This window comes from Dreissena polymorpha, chromosome 3 (assembly GCF_020536995.1).
Source record: "Dreissena polymorpha isolate Duluth1 chromosome 3, UMN_Dpol_1.0, whole genome shotgun sequence".
NCBI lineage: Eukaryota > Metazoa > Mollusca > Bivalvia > Myida > Dreissenidae > Dreissena > Dreissena polymorpha.
In genome coordinates, this window is record NC_068357.1 from 58,651,169 (window position 1) to 58,671,535 (window position 20,367).

At 37.5% G+C, this 20,367-nt stretch overlaps 1 protein-coding gene across 2 annotated transcripts in view; it reads right to left on the reverse strand.

Moving 5' to 3' along the window:
- LOC127874327 (uncharacterized) overlaps positions 1 to 20,367 on the reverse strand; it is a 47,280-nt gene that overhangs the window by 18,612 nt on the left and 8,301 nt on the right. For both annotated transcript variants that reach the window (XM_052418575.1, XM_052418574.1), the window contains exons 2-3: positions 13,456 to 13,592; positions 7,350 to 9,677 (exon numbers count right to left, since the gene is read on the reverse strand). In XM_052418575.1, coding sequence (XP_052274535.1) covers positions 7,350 to 9,677; positions 13,456 to 13,576 — 2,449 coding nt within the window. In that variant the 5' untranslated portion in view covers positions 13,577 to 13,592. The remainder of the gene's footprint in view (positions 1 to 7,349; positions 9,678 to 13,455; positions 13,593 to 20,367) is intronic.

Consider the following 20,367-nt stretch of genomic DNA (forward strand, 5'->3'; position numbering starts at 1 on the left):
CGATCTTGGGTCGGCTACTTTTTCCCAAAATATCAGTTCAAAACAGCACAAGAAATGCTGGTTTTAGTTCTTAGTCGCTGGCTACTTTGATAATATAACTGGCTACTCAAATGTTTATGGAGAACACTGAATTATATAGTATTTGTTGATTTTGTAAGTGTATGTTTGTTGATTTAGATTGTTCTGTTGCTTTCAATAGTAGATTTGTTTAACATTTAATTCTTACACCACTTTTCAGAAAATATGGCCTGATAACTATGAATATCACAACGTGACTAAAATAATGAAACAAATCGATCAAGAAATATGAAATTAAAGATCGTAACAACTCCCTGTAGAAAGTAAGTTGTGCCATCTATCTTTCTTTCCTTGTAATTTTGTCTAAGTTGTAAACATTAAGTTTTCATCATAATTGATAGTTATTGCTGATCTGTTAAAAGAAAATTGCTTTGAGACCAATTGTATATGTCTGCAACCTTGTATGGGTATTTCCCCAAGGCAAAGTGACAAAGAGTAAATGGAATGGTTCACATGCACTTAAATGCGCGCTTAAGCATGTATTTTCACTGAGGGATATTGTCAATAAATAGAATAATAAATTCATAATATCTAAAACTAGACAGTTAGACTGTGAACATTTAGTTGATTTGTTTAATCTTCCAACTAAATGTTGCTGTATATTAATCTACTCAGATCAGAATAAGGGCATGGTGGTACTCTCAAGGGGGCAGGGTGAGACCTTTGGGTTGCAAGCTGCTCCCTTCTGTTGAGGGCTAGCTGGATCACTGCAGGTGAAAATCTTTTTTTCCTTAAAACTTTTAAAATGATTCGAAAAAGCCCTGCCTGGTGACCTACATGTATTTTTTTGACACCATTTGACCTAGCTTCAAACTGAGATACTGTCAATATAAACATTCTTACCAAATTTCGCCAAAATTGAGTCATATATGAATGGTAAGGCCTTAAAAAATACTCCTCAGGGCTTACACTACGCTTAAAATTTGGGTGATGTCTCGGCGACTCCATGGTGAGTGTCGCGCAATGTATCTCGCTGTTACGCAATCAGCGCAAATCACCGCAAACCGCCGTGGCTCACCTTTTTAAGCGAGTTACGTTGAGGGTTACACTAACATGTACATGTAACATATATGTATACACTTACATTATACATAGCAATAATAAAGCTTTTGTTGTTGATACAATGGGCTTATTAGCTAAAATACTCCCGTTCCGACATGAACTTGATGAAGTAATGTCGGAAGCTTTAACGGCTCCAAATTAATATAACAGCGCAGAATGATCCTGCAATTGTTATTGAACATAAAATGTTAACATTATTTAACTAATTGCATTAGCAGAATGTTTATTAAAACTTACAAGCAATTATATTCCAGGCCCGAATACACTCCCACTGTTCAAATTCTATATTGTTGCCATATACATGTAGCACTGTGTAAATTAAAAGTTGCATAGTGTTTCGTCAATGGTCGGTTATAAATACCTTGTTTCTCTATACATGGTATTTGATTTAGACGAAACTAATAATTTGGTAATTTACGAGAAATATGATATAAGTTTTCCATTTAAACTTTAATCTTACCGTGTGTGTTTATTGACGTTATTAATTATGTTAAGACTTATTTTTGCATTTCATTAACAATTATAATGTGTAGCCCTTTTGTTAACAGTGTTTAGCAAAATATTCGCGCATTAAGACACGGAAAATTGTTTAAGTAACACTTTCATTTAAAGGTTAAATGTCATCGATAGATTACGTCTAATTATTTGGAGTAAAATATGCTATACTTATTTATTTTCTGTTTCAGGCTCCAATGCGAATGACTCGTGTTACTCGCGTTACTTTCTGAGCGTTGTACATACATTCACAATGCTTGATAAGCCGGAAATCGGAAATACATTACTGTTCTATTTTTAAGTACATGTTATTATGACATCATGGTAAATAATTTGTTGTTATTACATCATTGCCTATATATTAAAGCCGTTAAACATTGTGTTTGTTTTGCTGAAAAAAAACACGAGTATATCAACGTAGCACTTAGCGTTCGCAGAGTTCAATAAATTTATGATGATGTATATTGTACATGCATTTCTCTGGGTTTTCACCCCAAAAACAAAAAACCCTCAACATTTGATTATTTAGTGTGTACTGTCCAGCGGGTGATAGTGTTTGTTCAAGTGTCTAATTGGCACTCTTTGTACGTGTTCAAACTGTGAAAAGATGTGACAATCACAGAAACAACAGGATGGCACTCAGAGCTCCAGATAAAAATAAGGTCAAAATCTTATTTACTCCCTATTTTAAAAATTAATTCTTATTTTACCCCCTATTAATAAAATTATTTCTTAACAATATATTACCAAATTTTTTTTTATTCATTGTTTTTGACACACTAACAATTCAACATTTTGGTTTATAGTCTTGGAAAAGCCTGGTTTTCCTTCTCCGTTTCTTGCTAATTGAAAGAACATGCACCATGGACTTTTGACACTGAAATGGCTTTGTTTTGCCTTCCACGCTTCGATACACCGCTTTGGTCGGCCATTATGATTTTTTATGTAAAACGGTCACTGACACTTCGGCTTAGGTCATAATGGCCTTTTGGTCGCCGTTAAAGTCGTATCAAAAACTATATTTAACATTTAATTTTAATTACATTTTGAATAGGTATACAGTATATTACTTGTGTATAAAAATTACGATAAGTGTAATTAAAAAGGTACAATAAACAGCAATGACACGTCTGCAATACTGGGAGAACAGAATCGAGACCGTTTGGCCTTTCGACCGTTCTTAGGTGTGGCTCTTCATCACAGCAAACGCTTGAGTGACGTTGACTTAAAGTTGTAGTTTTAATTGAGCGCCTAGACGATTCAGAACCGGGATGAAATGTTAACCGTATATAATTTGCTACTGGAAGTTTTACGCACGTTCGAAAATTTTGAATTCGTGTTTTATTTTTTCAATGCGTAACTTTACGCAAGGATTCTAAATCTAAATCGTTATTTAAGAAATTTAATTCGTTTTTACGCCTTTACGCATGTTATCTGGAGCACTGATGGCACTGCCAATTAAGTGCGATAATGGATCAAAGGGCATTGACAAAAAATAACAGTTTGGATATATTTTTCGGCCTTTACTCAGATGGTCTCTCACAACAAAAAAACTATACAAGTCAAGGTATTATGTTTTACTTCCATCAGTAACGATACGGATACAGCGTGTTTGATTTGAATGGACTTTAAAAGAAATATCAAATTGTTGGCGATATAACTGTTTTAAAAATACCAAAGAAACATTAAACCGAAATCAACAGAATTCAATGTTCTCTGCGCTACGCAGTTTGTATAAAAAATCAAAACTTGCACACTCGTATACCTTGACCTTGTACATTGCCGCATAATTGTCGCGCTCTTTTGTCGGGAAATATACATGATGACTATATTGAAAGCATTTGTAAACGTCGTGTTAACATTAAAACATCGGAAGTGTGTTTCTGATTATAAATTTTTATTCTCATTTGGGAATTTAACGGAACATTTATACTTATGGTATATTTGTTTTGAATTGTATATTAATTAACGCTTTACGTGTGAAAAAAATGTTTTGATAATATTATGCATTAATAGCACAATTTCCAGAAGGAAAACGTTTTTTACATGAAGGCGTATGACGCAATAAAACGTTTTTTTGTAAGATCGTATTGTATCAATCTAAATTTAAATACGCTCGTCCAATGAAAGCTGTGCCCCACATTATGCGCTGTACTCTTTACACTTCTGAAAAATGGCGTAGTCATATGGTTGTTTTAATGAAATTCTCAAACATATTTACCGACATAAATGTTCAAGATTATCTTTTTGATATTGGATTATCGGATAATTGTGAACATTAGAAGCGTTATGTACACGTATAAAGCTATCGATACGATTCAGTTTCTATGCATGAATTGGCCAGTCATCGTTGTCACTGCAATCACAGCGAATTGAATTGAGGGGATTTAGCGCGAAGATTATCTTGCTCACGTGCGACGTCGAAGTGACGAGTCGCGTGAAATAGCGGTGATTTTCCACCCAAAAAGCAAAATGCCCGCCTTGACTTCGCAAATTAGGCAAAAATCACGGGTCGCGTAGTGTACATGTTTGCACTATATTCATTGCATTTTTCATAATTTAGTATGTTTGAAAAGATTAAATTGAAATAGAATTGAGATATAATAATCAGGAGACTCATCTTTTTTTTTTAGGGGGAATTTTTCCCCCCAAAAGGGGAAAAAAGTATACTTTTCAGGTGGGGGACTGCCGCCGAAATTCGGCGGCAGATTTGATAGATTGAGGGCCCTGGCTGTGATCTCCCTTATTCTATAAGAGACCAGGAGCATGCCGCATTTTAAACATTCGGCCCGACTGTTAGACAGTGTACAGACTCTTTATTTTTACAAACAGACGGAAATAAAAAGTATCAAAGTAAGATAATCAAAACATGGTCTACCTTGTTATTTAAGACGACTTTAATGGTAAAATGGAACATTTAGTTTTTTTAAATCTTCACCAACGGCTCAGAAATCCGAAGCTTTGAGCAGTCCACCTCCCAAAACAAGAGTTCCGCGGTCGGAGATGACCGCATTGAAGCCGGATTTTTGATTTAAATGACAGGAAAGTACCTTTCGTGTTTTTGTCAATGCAATACTTAAATTACTGAAATATTGTTCAAAGGTCAAAATGAAATGTAAGTACTTTTTAAGGCATGAGCAAACCTTGTGTTATGTTTTGAATGCATGCATATACATGAACAACAATAACATTTAAGGTCACAGTGACCTTGACCTTCAAATGAATGACATTGAAATGACCAGTGGTCATCTTCTAGTACTGGCCAATCTTTATTTCAAGTTTGAAGACTCTAGGTACAAGCATACCAAAGTTATAACATGAAATAAGAACTTTAACATTTTTACATTCAAGGTCACAGTGACCTTGACCTTCAAATGAATGACCTTGAAATGTCCAGTGGTTACTTACTAGTTCTGGCCAACCTTCATGTCAAGTTTCAAGACTCTAGGTCCAAGCATACCAAAGTTATAACAACTTTAACATTTTTACATTCAAGGTCACAGTGATCTTGACCTTCAAATGAATGACCTTGAAATGTCCAGTGGTTACTTACTAGTTCTGGCCAACCTTCATGTCAAGCTTCAAGACTCTAGGTCCAAGCATACCAAAGTTATAACAACTTTAACATTTTTATATTGAAGGTCACAGTGACCTTCACCTTCAAATGAATGACCTTGAAATGACCAGTGGTCATCTGTTAATCCTGGCCAACCTTCATGTCAAGTTTGAAGACTCTAGGTCCAAGCATACCAAAGTTATACCATGAAATAAGAACTTTAACATTTTTACATTCAAGGTCACAGTGACCTTGACCTTCAAATGAATGACCTTGAAATGACCAGTGGTTACTAACTAGTTATGGCCAACCTTCATGTCAAGTTTCAAGACTCTAGGTCCAAGCATACCAAAGTTATAAGAACTTTAACATTTTTATATTGAAGGTCACAGTGACCTTCACCTTCAAATGAATGACCTTGAAATGACCAGTGGTCATCTGTTAATCCTGGCCAACCTTCATGTCAAGTTTGAAGACTCTAGGTCCAAGCATACCAAAGTTATACCATGAAATAAGAACTTTAACATTTTTACATTCAAGGTCACAGTGACCTTGACCTTCAAATGAATGACCTTGAAATGACCAGTGGTTACTAACTAGTTATGGCCAACCTTCATGTCAAGTTTCAAGACTCTAGGTCCAAGCATACCAAAGTTAAAAGAACTTTAACATTTTTTATATTGAAGGTCACAGTGACCTTGACCTTCAAATGAATGACCTTGAAATGACCAGTGGTCATCTGTTAATCCTGGCCAACCTTCATGTCAAGTTTGAAGACTCTAGGTCCAAGCATACCAAAGTTATACCATGAAATAAGAACTTTAACATTTTCGAGCACGCCGCCACCCCGCCCGCCCGCCCGCCCGCCCCGCCCGCCCGCCCGACAACATCAATCTATAAGCCGAGATTTTTTCGAAAAAAATCCGGCTAAAAACTAAGAAAGATTATGATAAAAAATATGATCTAAGTAAACGCACCAGAACTTTTCAAGAAACTTGGCTCACAGATTTTCAATGGTTACCAGTTGATGATAATCAAATTGCTACCAGCAGCGGCGCAGAGCCTCAGTCTGATGAGGTCGACATATTGGACTACATGTAGTTTAATTTGTTAAGATTACGATGTACTTATGTTCAACACATGTTTCAATAACACTAGCTTTGCAAGATTAAAAGTTTTAGAAAGTCTTTATATTGTTTATAATATACTGCTATTATGAATGTACTATTGAAATACAACTATAAACAAAACTAGCAAATCATACTCAATTTGGTATATTCCACATTGTTTTACATTAATCAATAAATGCGTTTATAATCTATATAAACATTAACGGACAAGTGTAGTTCAGCAACGGACAAGTTAAATTTCCTAAATGGTTGTCTGTGGACAAATATAGTTTTTTGAGATTTCGCCACCCCTGTGACTGTATATTGGAAGCTTTGTAAACATCGTGTTAACATTAAAAATCGTTAGTGTGTTTCGGATTACTAACTATTATTCTCATTTGGAAATTTTACGGAACATTTATTCTTGTGTTATATGTGTTATGAATTAAATATTAATTTGTCAAAACGCTTAACATGTCGTATATTCATTCATATTGTAGACGTACCTGTGAATTAAAAAACAAAATTTGTATAAGTATTAATTTTCTTTACGATTATCTTTATTTTTATATGCCACAGTATTTAAACAATTTTTAATAACAATGTTTTTATTTTATGGCATGCCCAGTAGCACACTGCTAACGCGTTGTTGCGCGGCGGTCGCTGATAAGAACGGAAATTGTCTGCATTTACCGACTAGGCTAAAGTAATACACGCCGAGCGTTTTAGCGAGTTCACCTCGCTTTCCAACTCCACGTAAACACTCGCTAGCAGAAAAAAACTGCAGAGGGAGCTGTTTTTGGGGGAAAACGCGTGGACTGTACTGTTATGTCATTACACTCTACCATGGCTAACTCTTCCATATGCCAAATTAGCCAAAGGCTAAAAATAGACCCCTTTGGCTAAATACATTTATACTTGGCTACAACTTTTTTTATCATTAATAAATAAATATATATATAAATAGCCAAATAAAGAAGAATTCTGCACAATTAGGGCAAATATCATGGCTTAAAAAAAGAATTTGAGCCAAGGAAAACCCTGCTAACCTTGCATAGAATTGTGATTTCCCTCAATGTTGGAGTGACCAACAGAATTGTGGCCACCAATTGCCAGCTTGGGACTTTTCCTGTTCAAGTTCTCTTGCGTTGCCCTCATGAGAATCGCCTTCACGTTGTTAGCAATCTGCTGTTGTTGTTCTTGTGAAGTTAAATACTTGGACTGACTAGCGGAACACACATCGTTTCTATCACCCTTAACCTTCGACATGTCGTGAACCATGTTCGGTCCTTTGTCACTATTATGCATGGCTGAGACAATCTTGTGATTCACTGTCTTTTTCTTGCCTTGAGTTTCCTCTAAAGCGTACCCTACCGTCATCACTTTTGAGCTTGGCGGGGGATGTTTCATGTTCACTGTTTCATGGTTCATGGGTTTGGCACTATCAATCGAGTTTGAGTGTCCTGGCTTGAAGTCAGTCTCACCCAATTCAGTGGACGTGTCTTCCGACCGCTCTGAGCAACTACCGACCCCAGAATCAGTGTTGTTGTTGTTCTGGTGCCCCGAGTGTGACCCAGGGTCGGACAGATTGTGAGTATCAAGGTTTATACTGTGCGTCGACGCCTCAGAGTCTCCGTTACTATCTGGGGAGAAGGAAGGTTTGCCAGTCCCAGTCCGAACCGAACTATTGTGCTTCACTGCTAACAATGGTTTATTGAGCAACTGTGAGGGAATAGCTTGTGTGTCAACTTCCTGAGCTTTGTGCACATGTCTATGTGTGTCTGGCCTAATGTTCACAGAACTAACACTGTCACACCTAGTTTCTTTCACACTTTCTGATGGCGCCTTTGGTGTTCTTGGTATAGATTGCTGCAGCTTAAAATCCGAATGCAGCACATCATTTTTACCGTGAGCTTTCACCAGTTTACTGTTCACTGTCAATGCCTCCTGAACATGTACCTGATTGGTTAAACCAGTGGTGTCTGTTCTGCCTAAGTGACTAGAACTAAACACGGTCTGTGACACTTCACTTGCATTCACACCATACATATTCTGACTGGCACTGCACTGCCTTTGATTTGAGTTCGACACGTGTGCTCCCACAGAAGCCATCACTTGCTCCTCTCCCTTCATTTCTCCGGGCAGAGAAAGCTTTTGCACTTGCAGTGATCTCGGACTATGTTTATCACCATCACTCTTTGCGGGACTTGTGTCTGATAAATCCACTGGTTCTAGTAACCCAGTTACTGGGTTAATAATTTTCCCTACAGTGTCCACCTCCTCCATTCTTTTCACATAGGGGGTCAATGGACTTGTCAATGTCACACTTTCCACTTTGTTTTCATGAGGCATATTATGCACTGAGACCTGAGACACACTTTGATAGAGTTCAGAATTCAATTCCCCAGGACCTAGAAGCCTGGATGATGCCATATTATGAACCGCCATTGTTGAAGAGGGAATGGTAGGGTGAAAAGAAGTTGGAATTTCAGAGGGTAACTTTGAATCATTTTGTTCTGGCTTTTTCTCCTTCTTCTCCTTTGGACGACGAGGTTTTCGCTTCTTTTTTGGAGGTTGCAAAGATTCTGGATCCAAACCCGCTGGTAATTTTCCAGCTTGAAGCAAGCTGGACAACGTTGGGTCATGATGCAATAAGTTCACTAACAAAGGGTTTGTCAAGTTTCCAGCCAGCCTGAGTTTCTGCAAGTTGTTAAGTCCTTCCCCCGGATATGGTGGGGGAGGGGGAAGATTGTCTAAAGCCTGCTGTACCAACCCATGTGGAAACCCAGGGGGTAAACCCGGTATCTGTGGAAACTTCAATGCTGGCGTGGGGCTTTGGCTTGGACTGGAACCGTTATTGGAGGGACTCCTACTTGACCGGGGAACAAAGTGACTAGCTGGGGTGGATGATTGTGACGCAGGCTTCCCTTGAAGCTCTAGGCCATGAAACGGGAGAAATGAGTTGTTTTTCACCTTTTGTGCTTCAGACTGCAAGTGTCCAGGTAACAGTTGCCGTAAGTAATCCGCAATTTTTTTACTAGTCACTTCGTTAGGGCTTGGCCCTGGGCCAGGACCCTGGGGACTGAGCCCGTCTAGGGCCGTAGAGTTAGTTTGAATCACAGATACAGAAGGTGTAGTCACTTGGGAGGACTCAGCTGTCCTAAACACCAGCTGAGTGTGCTCATTGTTTTTCCCAGCTATTGTCAGGGATATGTTCTGGTCTTGAATTTGCACAGCCAGGACACCCAGTTCTTTGAGTGTTGCGTTGCCCTGCTGTGCTAACCGTTTTAAACGAACCGCTGCCTCTCTAGGTATCTTGAATGTGACACGGACGCTATTCCAAGGCTCAACCTTTTTCAGTATCAATTTGTTCTTATCTGAAATGTACAAAATACAGTTTAAAGCACTTGCTCTGTTTTTGAAAATATTATGTTTCATTTGCAACCCGCATGCAGACAACTGAAAGTGTAACACTTTAACAAATAGTTTTTTAGATTTTCATAACAAAATGATTACTGGACAATTTTGTCACCAAAAGAAAGCTAAACAAGACATATGCTTATTGTTCTACAGGCCTTTTTCTACTGCTTTCACTGGTCCAATAGTGTGACCCTTTTTATGTTTTTACATATTTGTGCCCTATTTTAAGCAAAAAATGTCTAATCGGCAAACAACTTTTTTTTCCTGGAAAATATAATTTGCAAACTTAAAGTAAATATTCAGACTAATATTGCAATTGGATATTCACTATATTTACCATTGGCTATTTTGTTTACAAAGTGAGAGCACTGTATTAGAATTGTATTTGAATTCATGCATAAATACTTGCTGCAGTTATTTCAATTATTGCTTACAATCACTGTTTGAGCCTCACTCAATTGTATAGGGGAAACAAAGTAAACACATCGTCGATTTTGTTGTGTTCTTAGAATTGGAAATTGTTTTTAAGATTTAGAAATATTATATTTTGAGATTGGGAAAAATTGTCACATTGGGAGTGGTCCATTTGAAGGTTACAACTTTATAAAGAGGAAAAACACAGCACTTCAGTTTCCCAGAAATGGACTAAAATGATGTTCTTTTTAAATCTTATTACTTCAAACTCAAATGAATTAATAACTTCTGAGATTAATACCATTATCAAGTCAACAGTTATATATCACATGATATGGTATAATTTATTAAAAAGGTAAGAGAAAGGCATAACATTTTCTTTTCTTGGTCATTATTAGAGCTTGCATGGTGGAACTGCTAATTTCGAACAACCTTTGTGACAGAAAACAGTGTGTTTTGGGGATAAAATTAAGTGTATATTTTTCTCCAAATGACTGCAAACAAATCTTCATAATAGGTTTAAAAAAAAAGAGTCATAATAATAATTTCAAATAAAATTGCAACATTTAGTCTTTTATATTTCTTTAATAAGTTAAACCTTAGTAAATATTATATTGAAAACAAGCGATGTGTTTGTGAAACACTATGTTCCCATATATATGACCTTTGACCTTGAAGGATGACCTTGACCTTTCACCACTCAAAATGTGCAGCTCCATGAGATACACATGCATGCCAAATATCAAGTTGCTAGCTTAAATATTACAAAAGTGTACATTTAATGAGCGTTTTTGACCCATATATTTGACCTTTGATCTTGAGGGATAACCTTGACCTTTCACCACTCGAAATGTGCATGACATACACATGCATGCCAAATATGAAGTTGCTATCTTCAATATTGCAAAAGTTATGGCAAATGTTAAAGTTGGGGCATTAAACAAACAAACCAACAGACAGGGCAAAAACAATATGTCCCCCACTATAGTGGTGGAGGACATAAACAAGAGCTGTCATGGGACAGCGCGCTCGACTATTCGAGTGCTTGACATTATAACGTAAGCCGTCATGGAGAATTTGTTCATATTCAATAATTCATTAGACGATCTTTCATCAATATAAAAAGGATTTTTTTTGGGGGGGGGGGGGTTGAGAAGGGCTATAATGTGGGGTGTGGTAATTTATTAGACGATCTTTCAAAAATAAAAAAAGGAGAGAAAAATTTATTTATTTTTTTGGGGTGGGGGGGGGTGGGGGGGGGGGGGGTGAGAGGGGAGTATAATGTGGTGTGGGGTTAATTATTAGATGATGTTTAAAAAAAAAATGGGGGGGATTCTGGGAATGGGCGTGGGGTATTGTTTGGGTGGAATCCATTGTGGTATTCAGTTAAGTGTTGTTTTGTGAAAGTAATAATAAAATGTGATCATAAATAAAGAAGTTATGGAAATTTAAGCAAAATGTTCAATTATCTAAGTGTAAGAGGGGTCATAATTATGTCAAAATGCTTGATACAGTGGTCTGCTCTTGTTTATAGGTTGGGGTCATGTTGGTAAACAAGTATGCAAAATATAAAAGCAATATGTCAAAGGATATAGGAAATATTTGGGGTAGTACGCAAACTTCAACATAGATTTATCAATACACTGTAACTCCAATATAACGCTGATGTCGGGGTCCAAGCCACGCAACAGCTTTATAAACGGACAGCGTTATAAGTTTTGAGCTTATTTATTTAAGGGGCTATAAAAACAGGTAAAGTATAGCCTATAATATAGGTCCTGTGTATCGTCATGCTGTGTTGTCATCCGCAAATACATGCATATAAACCGAATCGAACGATAACAGTATACATACCGCTTTTCTAATGTGCACATTTATCCGATAATCCAATATAATAACATCACTTATGAAAAAATAATGTTTAACATTTATGACAAGAAATATGTTTACGAACTTCGTAAACAAATTCATATGCCTACGCCATTTTTCAGAAAAATTAGTACAGTGCATTATGGGACACAGCTTTCATTGGACGAGCGAATTTAAATTTAGATTGAATGCAATACGATACATGTACAAAGAAATGTTTTATTGAGTCATACACAGCATGTAAAAAACGTGCTTTCCGTGGACTTTCTGATAACAGGCAAAAATTTAAGTGCATCTCTGTTAACTATTACACTGCGTTAGCATGTAAATAAATCGTCAGGATTTTTAAATTTATTTTTTTTATACGTACTGAAACATTAAACACACACAAAGATATTTTTATTTATCAAGCATGTGTAGCATATAATAAACGATAACACACTTACACAGCCATAGTTTATACAATAAAATACAATACACGATAAATACAAAACATAAACAGGTAATCGTTTTAAATAACTTTAATTTGATAATTATTCCGCTTGCACTTGCCTTATTGAAATTAGCGCATCGAACCCCTCTGATCGGGAATACATGTAATAAACACCGACTCGCGAGTTTTCACACCTTTTTTGACATTACACAACAGATTTACACCAATTAGCTGTCGAGTGTCGTTTAACCTCTAATCGATTAAAATCAGTTAAACGGACGGATAAAGCAATCAAGCTGTGATCGCCGGCTTCTTTGAATTTATGAAAATACATGAAGTTGCATAACATGGATTTGAATCAGTATGGAAGGTTGGAGAAAAAACAGGATCCAAGGACCGCCCGCGTTATATTGGACAAAGCGTTATAATGGACCGCACTATATTGGAGTTACAGTGTAATATGCATATTCTAAGTATAAAAGGGGCAATAATTATGACAAAATGCTTGATAGAGTTGTCTGCTCTTGTTTATAGGTTGGGGTGATGTTGGTAAACAAGTATGCAAAATATGAAAGCAATATGTCAAGGGACAATGAAAATAAATGGGGTAGTATGAAAACTTTTAACATTTGCTGCATAAATTTAAGTGGAAAAGGGGCCATAATTATGACAAAATGCTTGATAGAGTTGTCTGCTCTTGTTTATAGGTTGGGGTCATGTTGGTAAACAAGTATACAAAATATGAAAGCAATATGTAAAGGGACAATGAAAATAATTGGGGTAAAACAAAACTTAAACATTTGCACGCTAACGGCACGGAACGGAAACGCTGGCGCCGGGGTGAGAAGAATAGCTCCACTATATATATTTCATATATAATAGTCGAGCTAAAAATGTAATCTCTATTTATTTTTAACACACCTATTTTCATATTTTACTCAAAATGACTCAATTTTTCCAATCAAAAGGGCACAGCATCACTTCCCAAATTGGTGTAAAAAACACTGGAAAAGTACTACCTGTGCGAAGAAGATCCTTGAGACTGCGCTGAAAGTCCTCCAGTCTATCCTGCAGATGAGGATCATGGTAATCTCCCTCACAGGTGAACACAGTTTCAATGTAGTCCTCTTGTGGACCCATCTTACACTGGAGTCGCCTGCAATTAACACACATCTTAGATGCGTTCTGGGAAAACAGGGTTTAATGAATGTGAGTAAAGCGTCGTCCCAGATTATCCTTTGCAGTCCCAACAGGTTAATCCGGGATGACACTATCCGCTTTTATGATTTTTTTTCATAGAAAGACTGCACAGGCTAATCTGGGATGACACTTTTCACACATACAATAAGACCACTTTTCCTAAAACCAGGCTTATCTTGGGAGGGTTTAAGTACACTTGTTTATGCAACTAATTAAATAAGTTAACTTGCATGTTGTATTCAATATGGTTTCATCATTTTATGCAAAAAAGAATAGTTGTCCTACTACGCTACCAACAAACAAATCAAATGCCCAATAGGCGACGACAAAGGACGCCATTGAAACAGTTGATTTCCCGTTATGACTTAAGTCTGTGAAATTCTGCAGGGAGATTAAGTATCTCTATTGCATAAACCCTATTATGAGATATCTATGATGTTATGTTACAAATCATCTTCATATTCCTCATGTATTTAATTTAGAGCATACCAAGTAAGTATTCATTATGATTACCAAACCAATTGTCTTTTTTTTCAAAGTCATTTCATGTTATTAGTCAAATTTTCTTCTTTTCTTCTTATTAGTCAAATAAATTTGCTTCTACAGCTCAAATTTGTTTCTACAGCAACTAGCATATGGTAAACTAGACTGAAAGTTTTGATACCATTTATTCCCCGCTTCTTGAATAATAATACCAATAAGGCAATTATGAGCACATCTGCACAAGTGACAGTAACAACACACTTTTCCCACAGTGCGTTGAGTACAGGTACATGTATTTTAGCTGTTGGTCTTTAATTTGTGAATACTTCAGAGTTAATGATAAAAAAAAAAAAATTTAGTATGCGAAAATGTGTATATGCAATACTAAAAGAAGAGGCAAACACGCCACTGAGTTGCTGACCCAGGTTTTAGACACATTATTGACAGGATGGTAGAATGTTGAGCTAGTCTGCATTTTTATTTTTTAAGTTAAAGTTAAAATGTGGTTACTGACCAATTATCTGCAACTCGTCTTGCTACCAGTTGTTTTATATATTAAAAATATATTTTATATACGATATCTTACATGACTCACCCAGTCCTCTAAGGCAAAATGATCCGTAAAACAAAATTGTGTCTTTGTGTCGTATGAACGAATCTGCACTAAAACTAAATTTAGGTTCACATGGTACATGCATGATCAGTTGTCAAACGAAAGTACGGCTGATATTCAAATGCATTATCTTTTTCTTTCCGGGATATTGTTTGAGTATGATGATGCTGCATTAACAAATATAAAAGTATAAGGAGTGAAAACACCAAAAATAAACAACGGTTGCGATAGACACCTATATACTGTTAGATGCCCATAATATCACTTTAAGTGCTGACAACATCTTCATTACAAAAAGTATTTACAATCTTTGAATATTTCATTTGAAAGTATAAGAATACCAAACAGTGGTTTCCGATTCAAACTTTTTAGTTGTCTATTTATTTAAACAAGTGCTTTTTCACAGACAAAACAGCAGTCCCTTACCCATTTAATGTTAGAACAGGATCTCCAGAACTTTTATAAGCCAGGCTAAAGTACTTATCAATAATGGTTGGATGTAAATTTTAGATTACTTGTGTTACAACAACAACCACAAATTTGATCTGATAAAAAATGAAATAACATGCAAATTCATCACACGGCCCCCTATCAACATACCAAAATTCATAAACCTAGCTTGAGTACTTTGAGGGGTTATGCAGGATCTCGATTCTGATTAAAGGTGGGTTCCCACTGCCGATCCGATCAACTCAATCATCCCGATCACCGAAATTTCCCGACCAAGCTCGACTAAAAAGATTATACACATCTTCTTCTCACGCTCTTCTCTAGCCCTATACGATCTCAGCTCGACCAAGTGGACCTCAGCTCAATCGCCACCAGATCTTCACACGACCAGATCGTGATGGTCGTACTACAGTCTTACAAAGCGCTCTTAAACAAGGGCTGTTTATAAAACATGCATGCCCCCCATATGGGCTGTCCGTTGTACTGGCAACCATTGTGTGAATACGACTTTTGTTACTGTGACCTTGACATTTGACCTAGTGACCTGAAAATCAATAGGGGCCATCTGCAAGTCACGATCAATGTACCTATGAAGTGTCATGATCCTAGGCAAAAGCGTTCTTGAGTTATCATCCGAAAATCATTTTACTATTTCGGGTCACAGTGACCTTGACCTTTGACCTTGTGACCTCAAAATCAATAGGGGTCATCTGCGAGTCATGATCAATCTACCTATGAAGTTTCATGATCCTAGGTATATGTGTTCTTGAGTTATCATCCGAAAATCATTTTACTATTTCGGGTCACCGTGACCTTCACCTTTGCCCTAGTGACCTGAAAATCAATAGGGGTCATCTGTGAATCATGATCAATCTACCTATAAAGTTTCATGATCCTAGGCATATGCGTTCTTGAATTATCATCCAAAAATCATTTTACTATTTCGGGTCACCGTGACCTTGACCTTTGACCTAGTGACCTCAAAATCAATAGGGGTCATCTGCGAGTCATGATCAATCTACCCATGAAGTTTCATGATCCTAGGCGTATGCGTTCTTGAGTTAACATCCGGAAACCATTTTACTATTTCGGGTCACCTTGACCTTTGACCTAGTGACCTCAAAATCAATAGGGGTCATCTGCGAGTCATGATCAATCTACCCATGAAGTTTCATGATCCTAGGCGTATGCGTTCTTGAGTTATCATCCGGAAACCATTTTACTATTTCGGGTCACCGTGACCTTGACCTTTGACCTAGTGACCTCAAAATCAATAGGGGTCATCTGCAAGTCATGATCAATGTACCTATGAAGTTTCATGATCCTAGGCCCAAGCGTTCTTGAGTTATCGTCTGACAACCACCTGGTGGACGGACCGACCGACCTACCGACCGACCGACATGAGCAAAGCAATATACCCCCTCTTCTTCGAAGGGGGGCATAATAACTAGGGTAGAGGTCGAGCGGATCGGGTACAGAGCTAGCCTATGGTCGAATAGCAATCGGAAAGTGATCGTGTACGTTCGAGTAGCCGTCGGGTAGCAGTATAGTAAATCTGTACATCAAATCGAATACAGGGCGAGTGGATCGTGTTGCGATCTATAATAACTCGGGTCGAGCGGATCGGGTACAGATCGTGTAAAAGATGTCAATCCTCAAGACACACGATTGTTTCACGATCAACTCGATCTTCTACTCGACTAATATATGACCACTTCCCAAGCGCTTTTTGATCCATTTCTTACTCAACCGCTACTCGATATTTTTTGACATGTCAAAAAATATCGGGTAGGAAGCCCGACCAATGCCGACCACTCATGCCGACCGAACCAGACCAGAACCCGACCACGTGGTCAGTCTTGATCGAGTTGATCTGATCGGCAGTGGGAACCCAGCTTAACAGACAGAAACACAGATGGAACGGGGGTAAGCCCATAGTTCATGATGCAACAAATTTGTATGTCAGACATGGTTAGAATGTAATGACAATACTTCATATACTTTGTCCTATGTTTTACGCGTTCAGTTTAAATTCTATTTCAATTGTACCACAACTGATAGATGACCCACATGAAAAATGCTATCATTAATATAACATGAGCAACGCCTTGCGGATGCAGACTGCTCATCTATTTTCTTTTTAAAGGTGAAGGGACTTTCAATTTCAATCACAAAGGAGGGAGGGGTGGAGTGAAGAGGGGTGTATAGTGTGGGGGTGTGGACATTTATTACATTATCTTCCAAAAATGCGGAAAAAAGGCAAAACAAAAATGGGGGGTGGGGTGGGGTGGGGGGGGTATAGTGTGAAGGTGTGGTGGTCATTTGTGAGATGATCTTAAAACAAGGGCTGTTTGTAAAACATGCATGCCCCCCATATGGGCTGTCCGTTGTAGTGGCAGCCATTGTGTGAATACGTTTTTTGTCACTGTGACGACCTTTGACCTAGTGACCTGAAAATCAATAGGGGTCATCTGCGAGTCACGATCAATGTACCTATGAAGTGTCATGATCCTAGGCAAAAGCGTTCTTGAGTTATCATCCGAAAATCATTTTACTATTTCGGGTCACCGTGACCTTGACCTTGTGACCTCAAAATCAATAGGGGTCATCTGCGAGTCATGATCAATCTACCTGTGAAGTTTCATGATCCTAGGCATATGCGTTCTTGAGTAATCATCCGAAAACCATTTTACTATTTTGGGTCACCGTGACCTTGACCTTTGACCTAGTGACCTCAAAATCAATAGGGGTCATCTGCGAGTCATGATCAATCTACCCATGAAGTTTCATGATCCTAGGCATATGCGTTCTTGAGTTATCATCCGGAAACCATTTTACTATTTCGGGTCACCGTGACCTTGACCTTTGACCAAGTGACCTCAAAATCAATAGGGGTCATCTGCGAGTCATGATCAATCTACCCATGAAGTTTTATGATCCTAGGCGTATGTGTTCTTGAGTTAGCTTTCAAAAACCATTTTACTATTTCTGGTCACCGTGACCTTGACCTAGTGACCTCAAAATCAATAGGGGTCATCTGCGAGTCATGATCAATGTACCTATGAAGTTTCATGATCCTAGGCCCAAGCCTTCTTGAGTTATCGTCTGACAACCACCTGGTGGACGGACCGACCGACCGACCGACATGAGCAAAGCAATATACCCCCTCTTCTTCGAAGGGGGGCATAAAAAATATATAAAAATAGGGGGGGGGATTGGGGGGGGGGGGGGAAACGGGGGATGGTTTGGGTGGAGTCTATTTTGGTATGTCAGGTAAGAGTAGTTTTGTCAAAGTATCAATCAAATCTTATCATAAATAAAGAAGTAATGGCAATTTTAGCAAAATTTATAATAATTTGACCTTGAGAGTCAAGGTCATTCAAAGGTCAAGGTAAAATTCAACTTGCCAGGTACAGTAACCTCATGATAGCATGAAAGTATTTGAAGTTTGAAAGCAATAGCCTTGATACTTTAGCAGTAACGTGGATCGAAACACAAAATTTAACCATATATTCAAAGTTACTAAGTCAAAAAAGGGCCATAATTCCGTAAAAAATGACAACCAGAGTTATGCAACTTGTCCTTTTACTGTACCCTTATGATAGTTTGCGAGTGTTCCAAGTATGAAAGCAATATCTATGATACTATAGGGGTAAAGTGGACCAAAACACAAAACTTAACCAAATTTTCTATTTTCTAAGTATAAAAAGGGCACCTAATTCTGTCAAAATGCCAGTCAGAGTTACATTACTTTGCCTGCACAGTCCCCTTATGATAGTTAGTAAGTGTTGCAAGTATGAAAGCAATACCTTTGATACTTAAGGAATAAAATGGACCTAAACACAAAACTAAACCAAAATTGTCAAATTTCTAAGTATAAAAAGGGCACATAATTCTATCAAAATGCACGCCAGAGTTATCTAACTTTGCCTGCCCAGTCCCCTCATGATAGTAAGTAAGTGTACCAAGTTTGAATGCAATAGCATTGATACTTTCTGAAAAAAGTGGACCTAAACGCAAAACTTAACCAAAATTTTCAATTTTCTAAGTATAAAAAGGGCACATAATTCAGTCAAAATGCACGCCAGAGTTATCTTACTTTGCCTGCCCAGTCACCTCATGATAGTAAGTGTACCAAGTTTGAATGCAATAGCATTGATACTTTCTGAGAAAAGTGGACCTAAACGCAAAACTTAACCAGACGCCGATGCCGACGCCAAGGTGATGACAATAGCTCATAACTTTTTTTCAAAAAATAGATGAGCTAAAAAAAAACGAATCTTTCGTTAAATGAAATTACTTTTATTCTAGTGTGTTATTGTAGTTTGAGTCACGCTTTTTTTACTTGAGAAGTACGTATGAAATGCTTTTTGTCTTGTGTCTAATTGACGTAGTGTAAAATAATGCAGTAGTGCGTTTGTTTAAATGACCCCAATATCGGGGATGGATTCGCTATTGTTAGTTCGTCTCCACCAACACTATCAATCTGATGAATTGAATGATTACATGAGATGTCCGCTAAATACCGACTTTGACGTTACATATTTGTTTATTATCATTAAGTTTAAACGTTGTACTTGGTGTCTTTGGGAGAAAATCGTAAGAATGCTCCCACAGTGTGGATCAAACCCGTGACCTCCCGGTAGCTTGGCGGACCCTATATCCACTCCACCGCGACGTGTAATATGTATCGGTATCATTATAGATCATGCCAAGTTGTGAAATATCTATGGTGTTAATTAAAATATTATAATTTTGAACAGGAGTTCGAATATTAATCCGACATCTGCACGATATCTAGCGGGACATGCAACATGTGTCTTACCGGTGCGAAATAGAACCGACATCGCATTTCTAAATGATTGTTCATTGTATCATTCACGTTGATATTGAAGCGATAGACCAAACAAACAACAAAAGACCGTTAAGCCCTACAGTAGTTCGTTAGAAAAATGAAGATGGTCATGGCTGATAAGAAAATACACCGGACCAGTCTTAAAATCTTTTGCAACGTCTTTTAATTTGCACATGCACGGTAAGTAATTCAAACAAAGGTATACAAAGTAGCGTTGTGCTGAAAAACCGTTAAAACAACTGGAAGCTGATAATTGTAATTGGTAAACTAAAATTGTTCCACGAAAATCATGTATTATTGCAATTATTGTATGGTCGGTTTACAATCCCG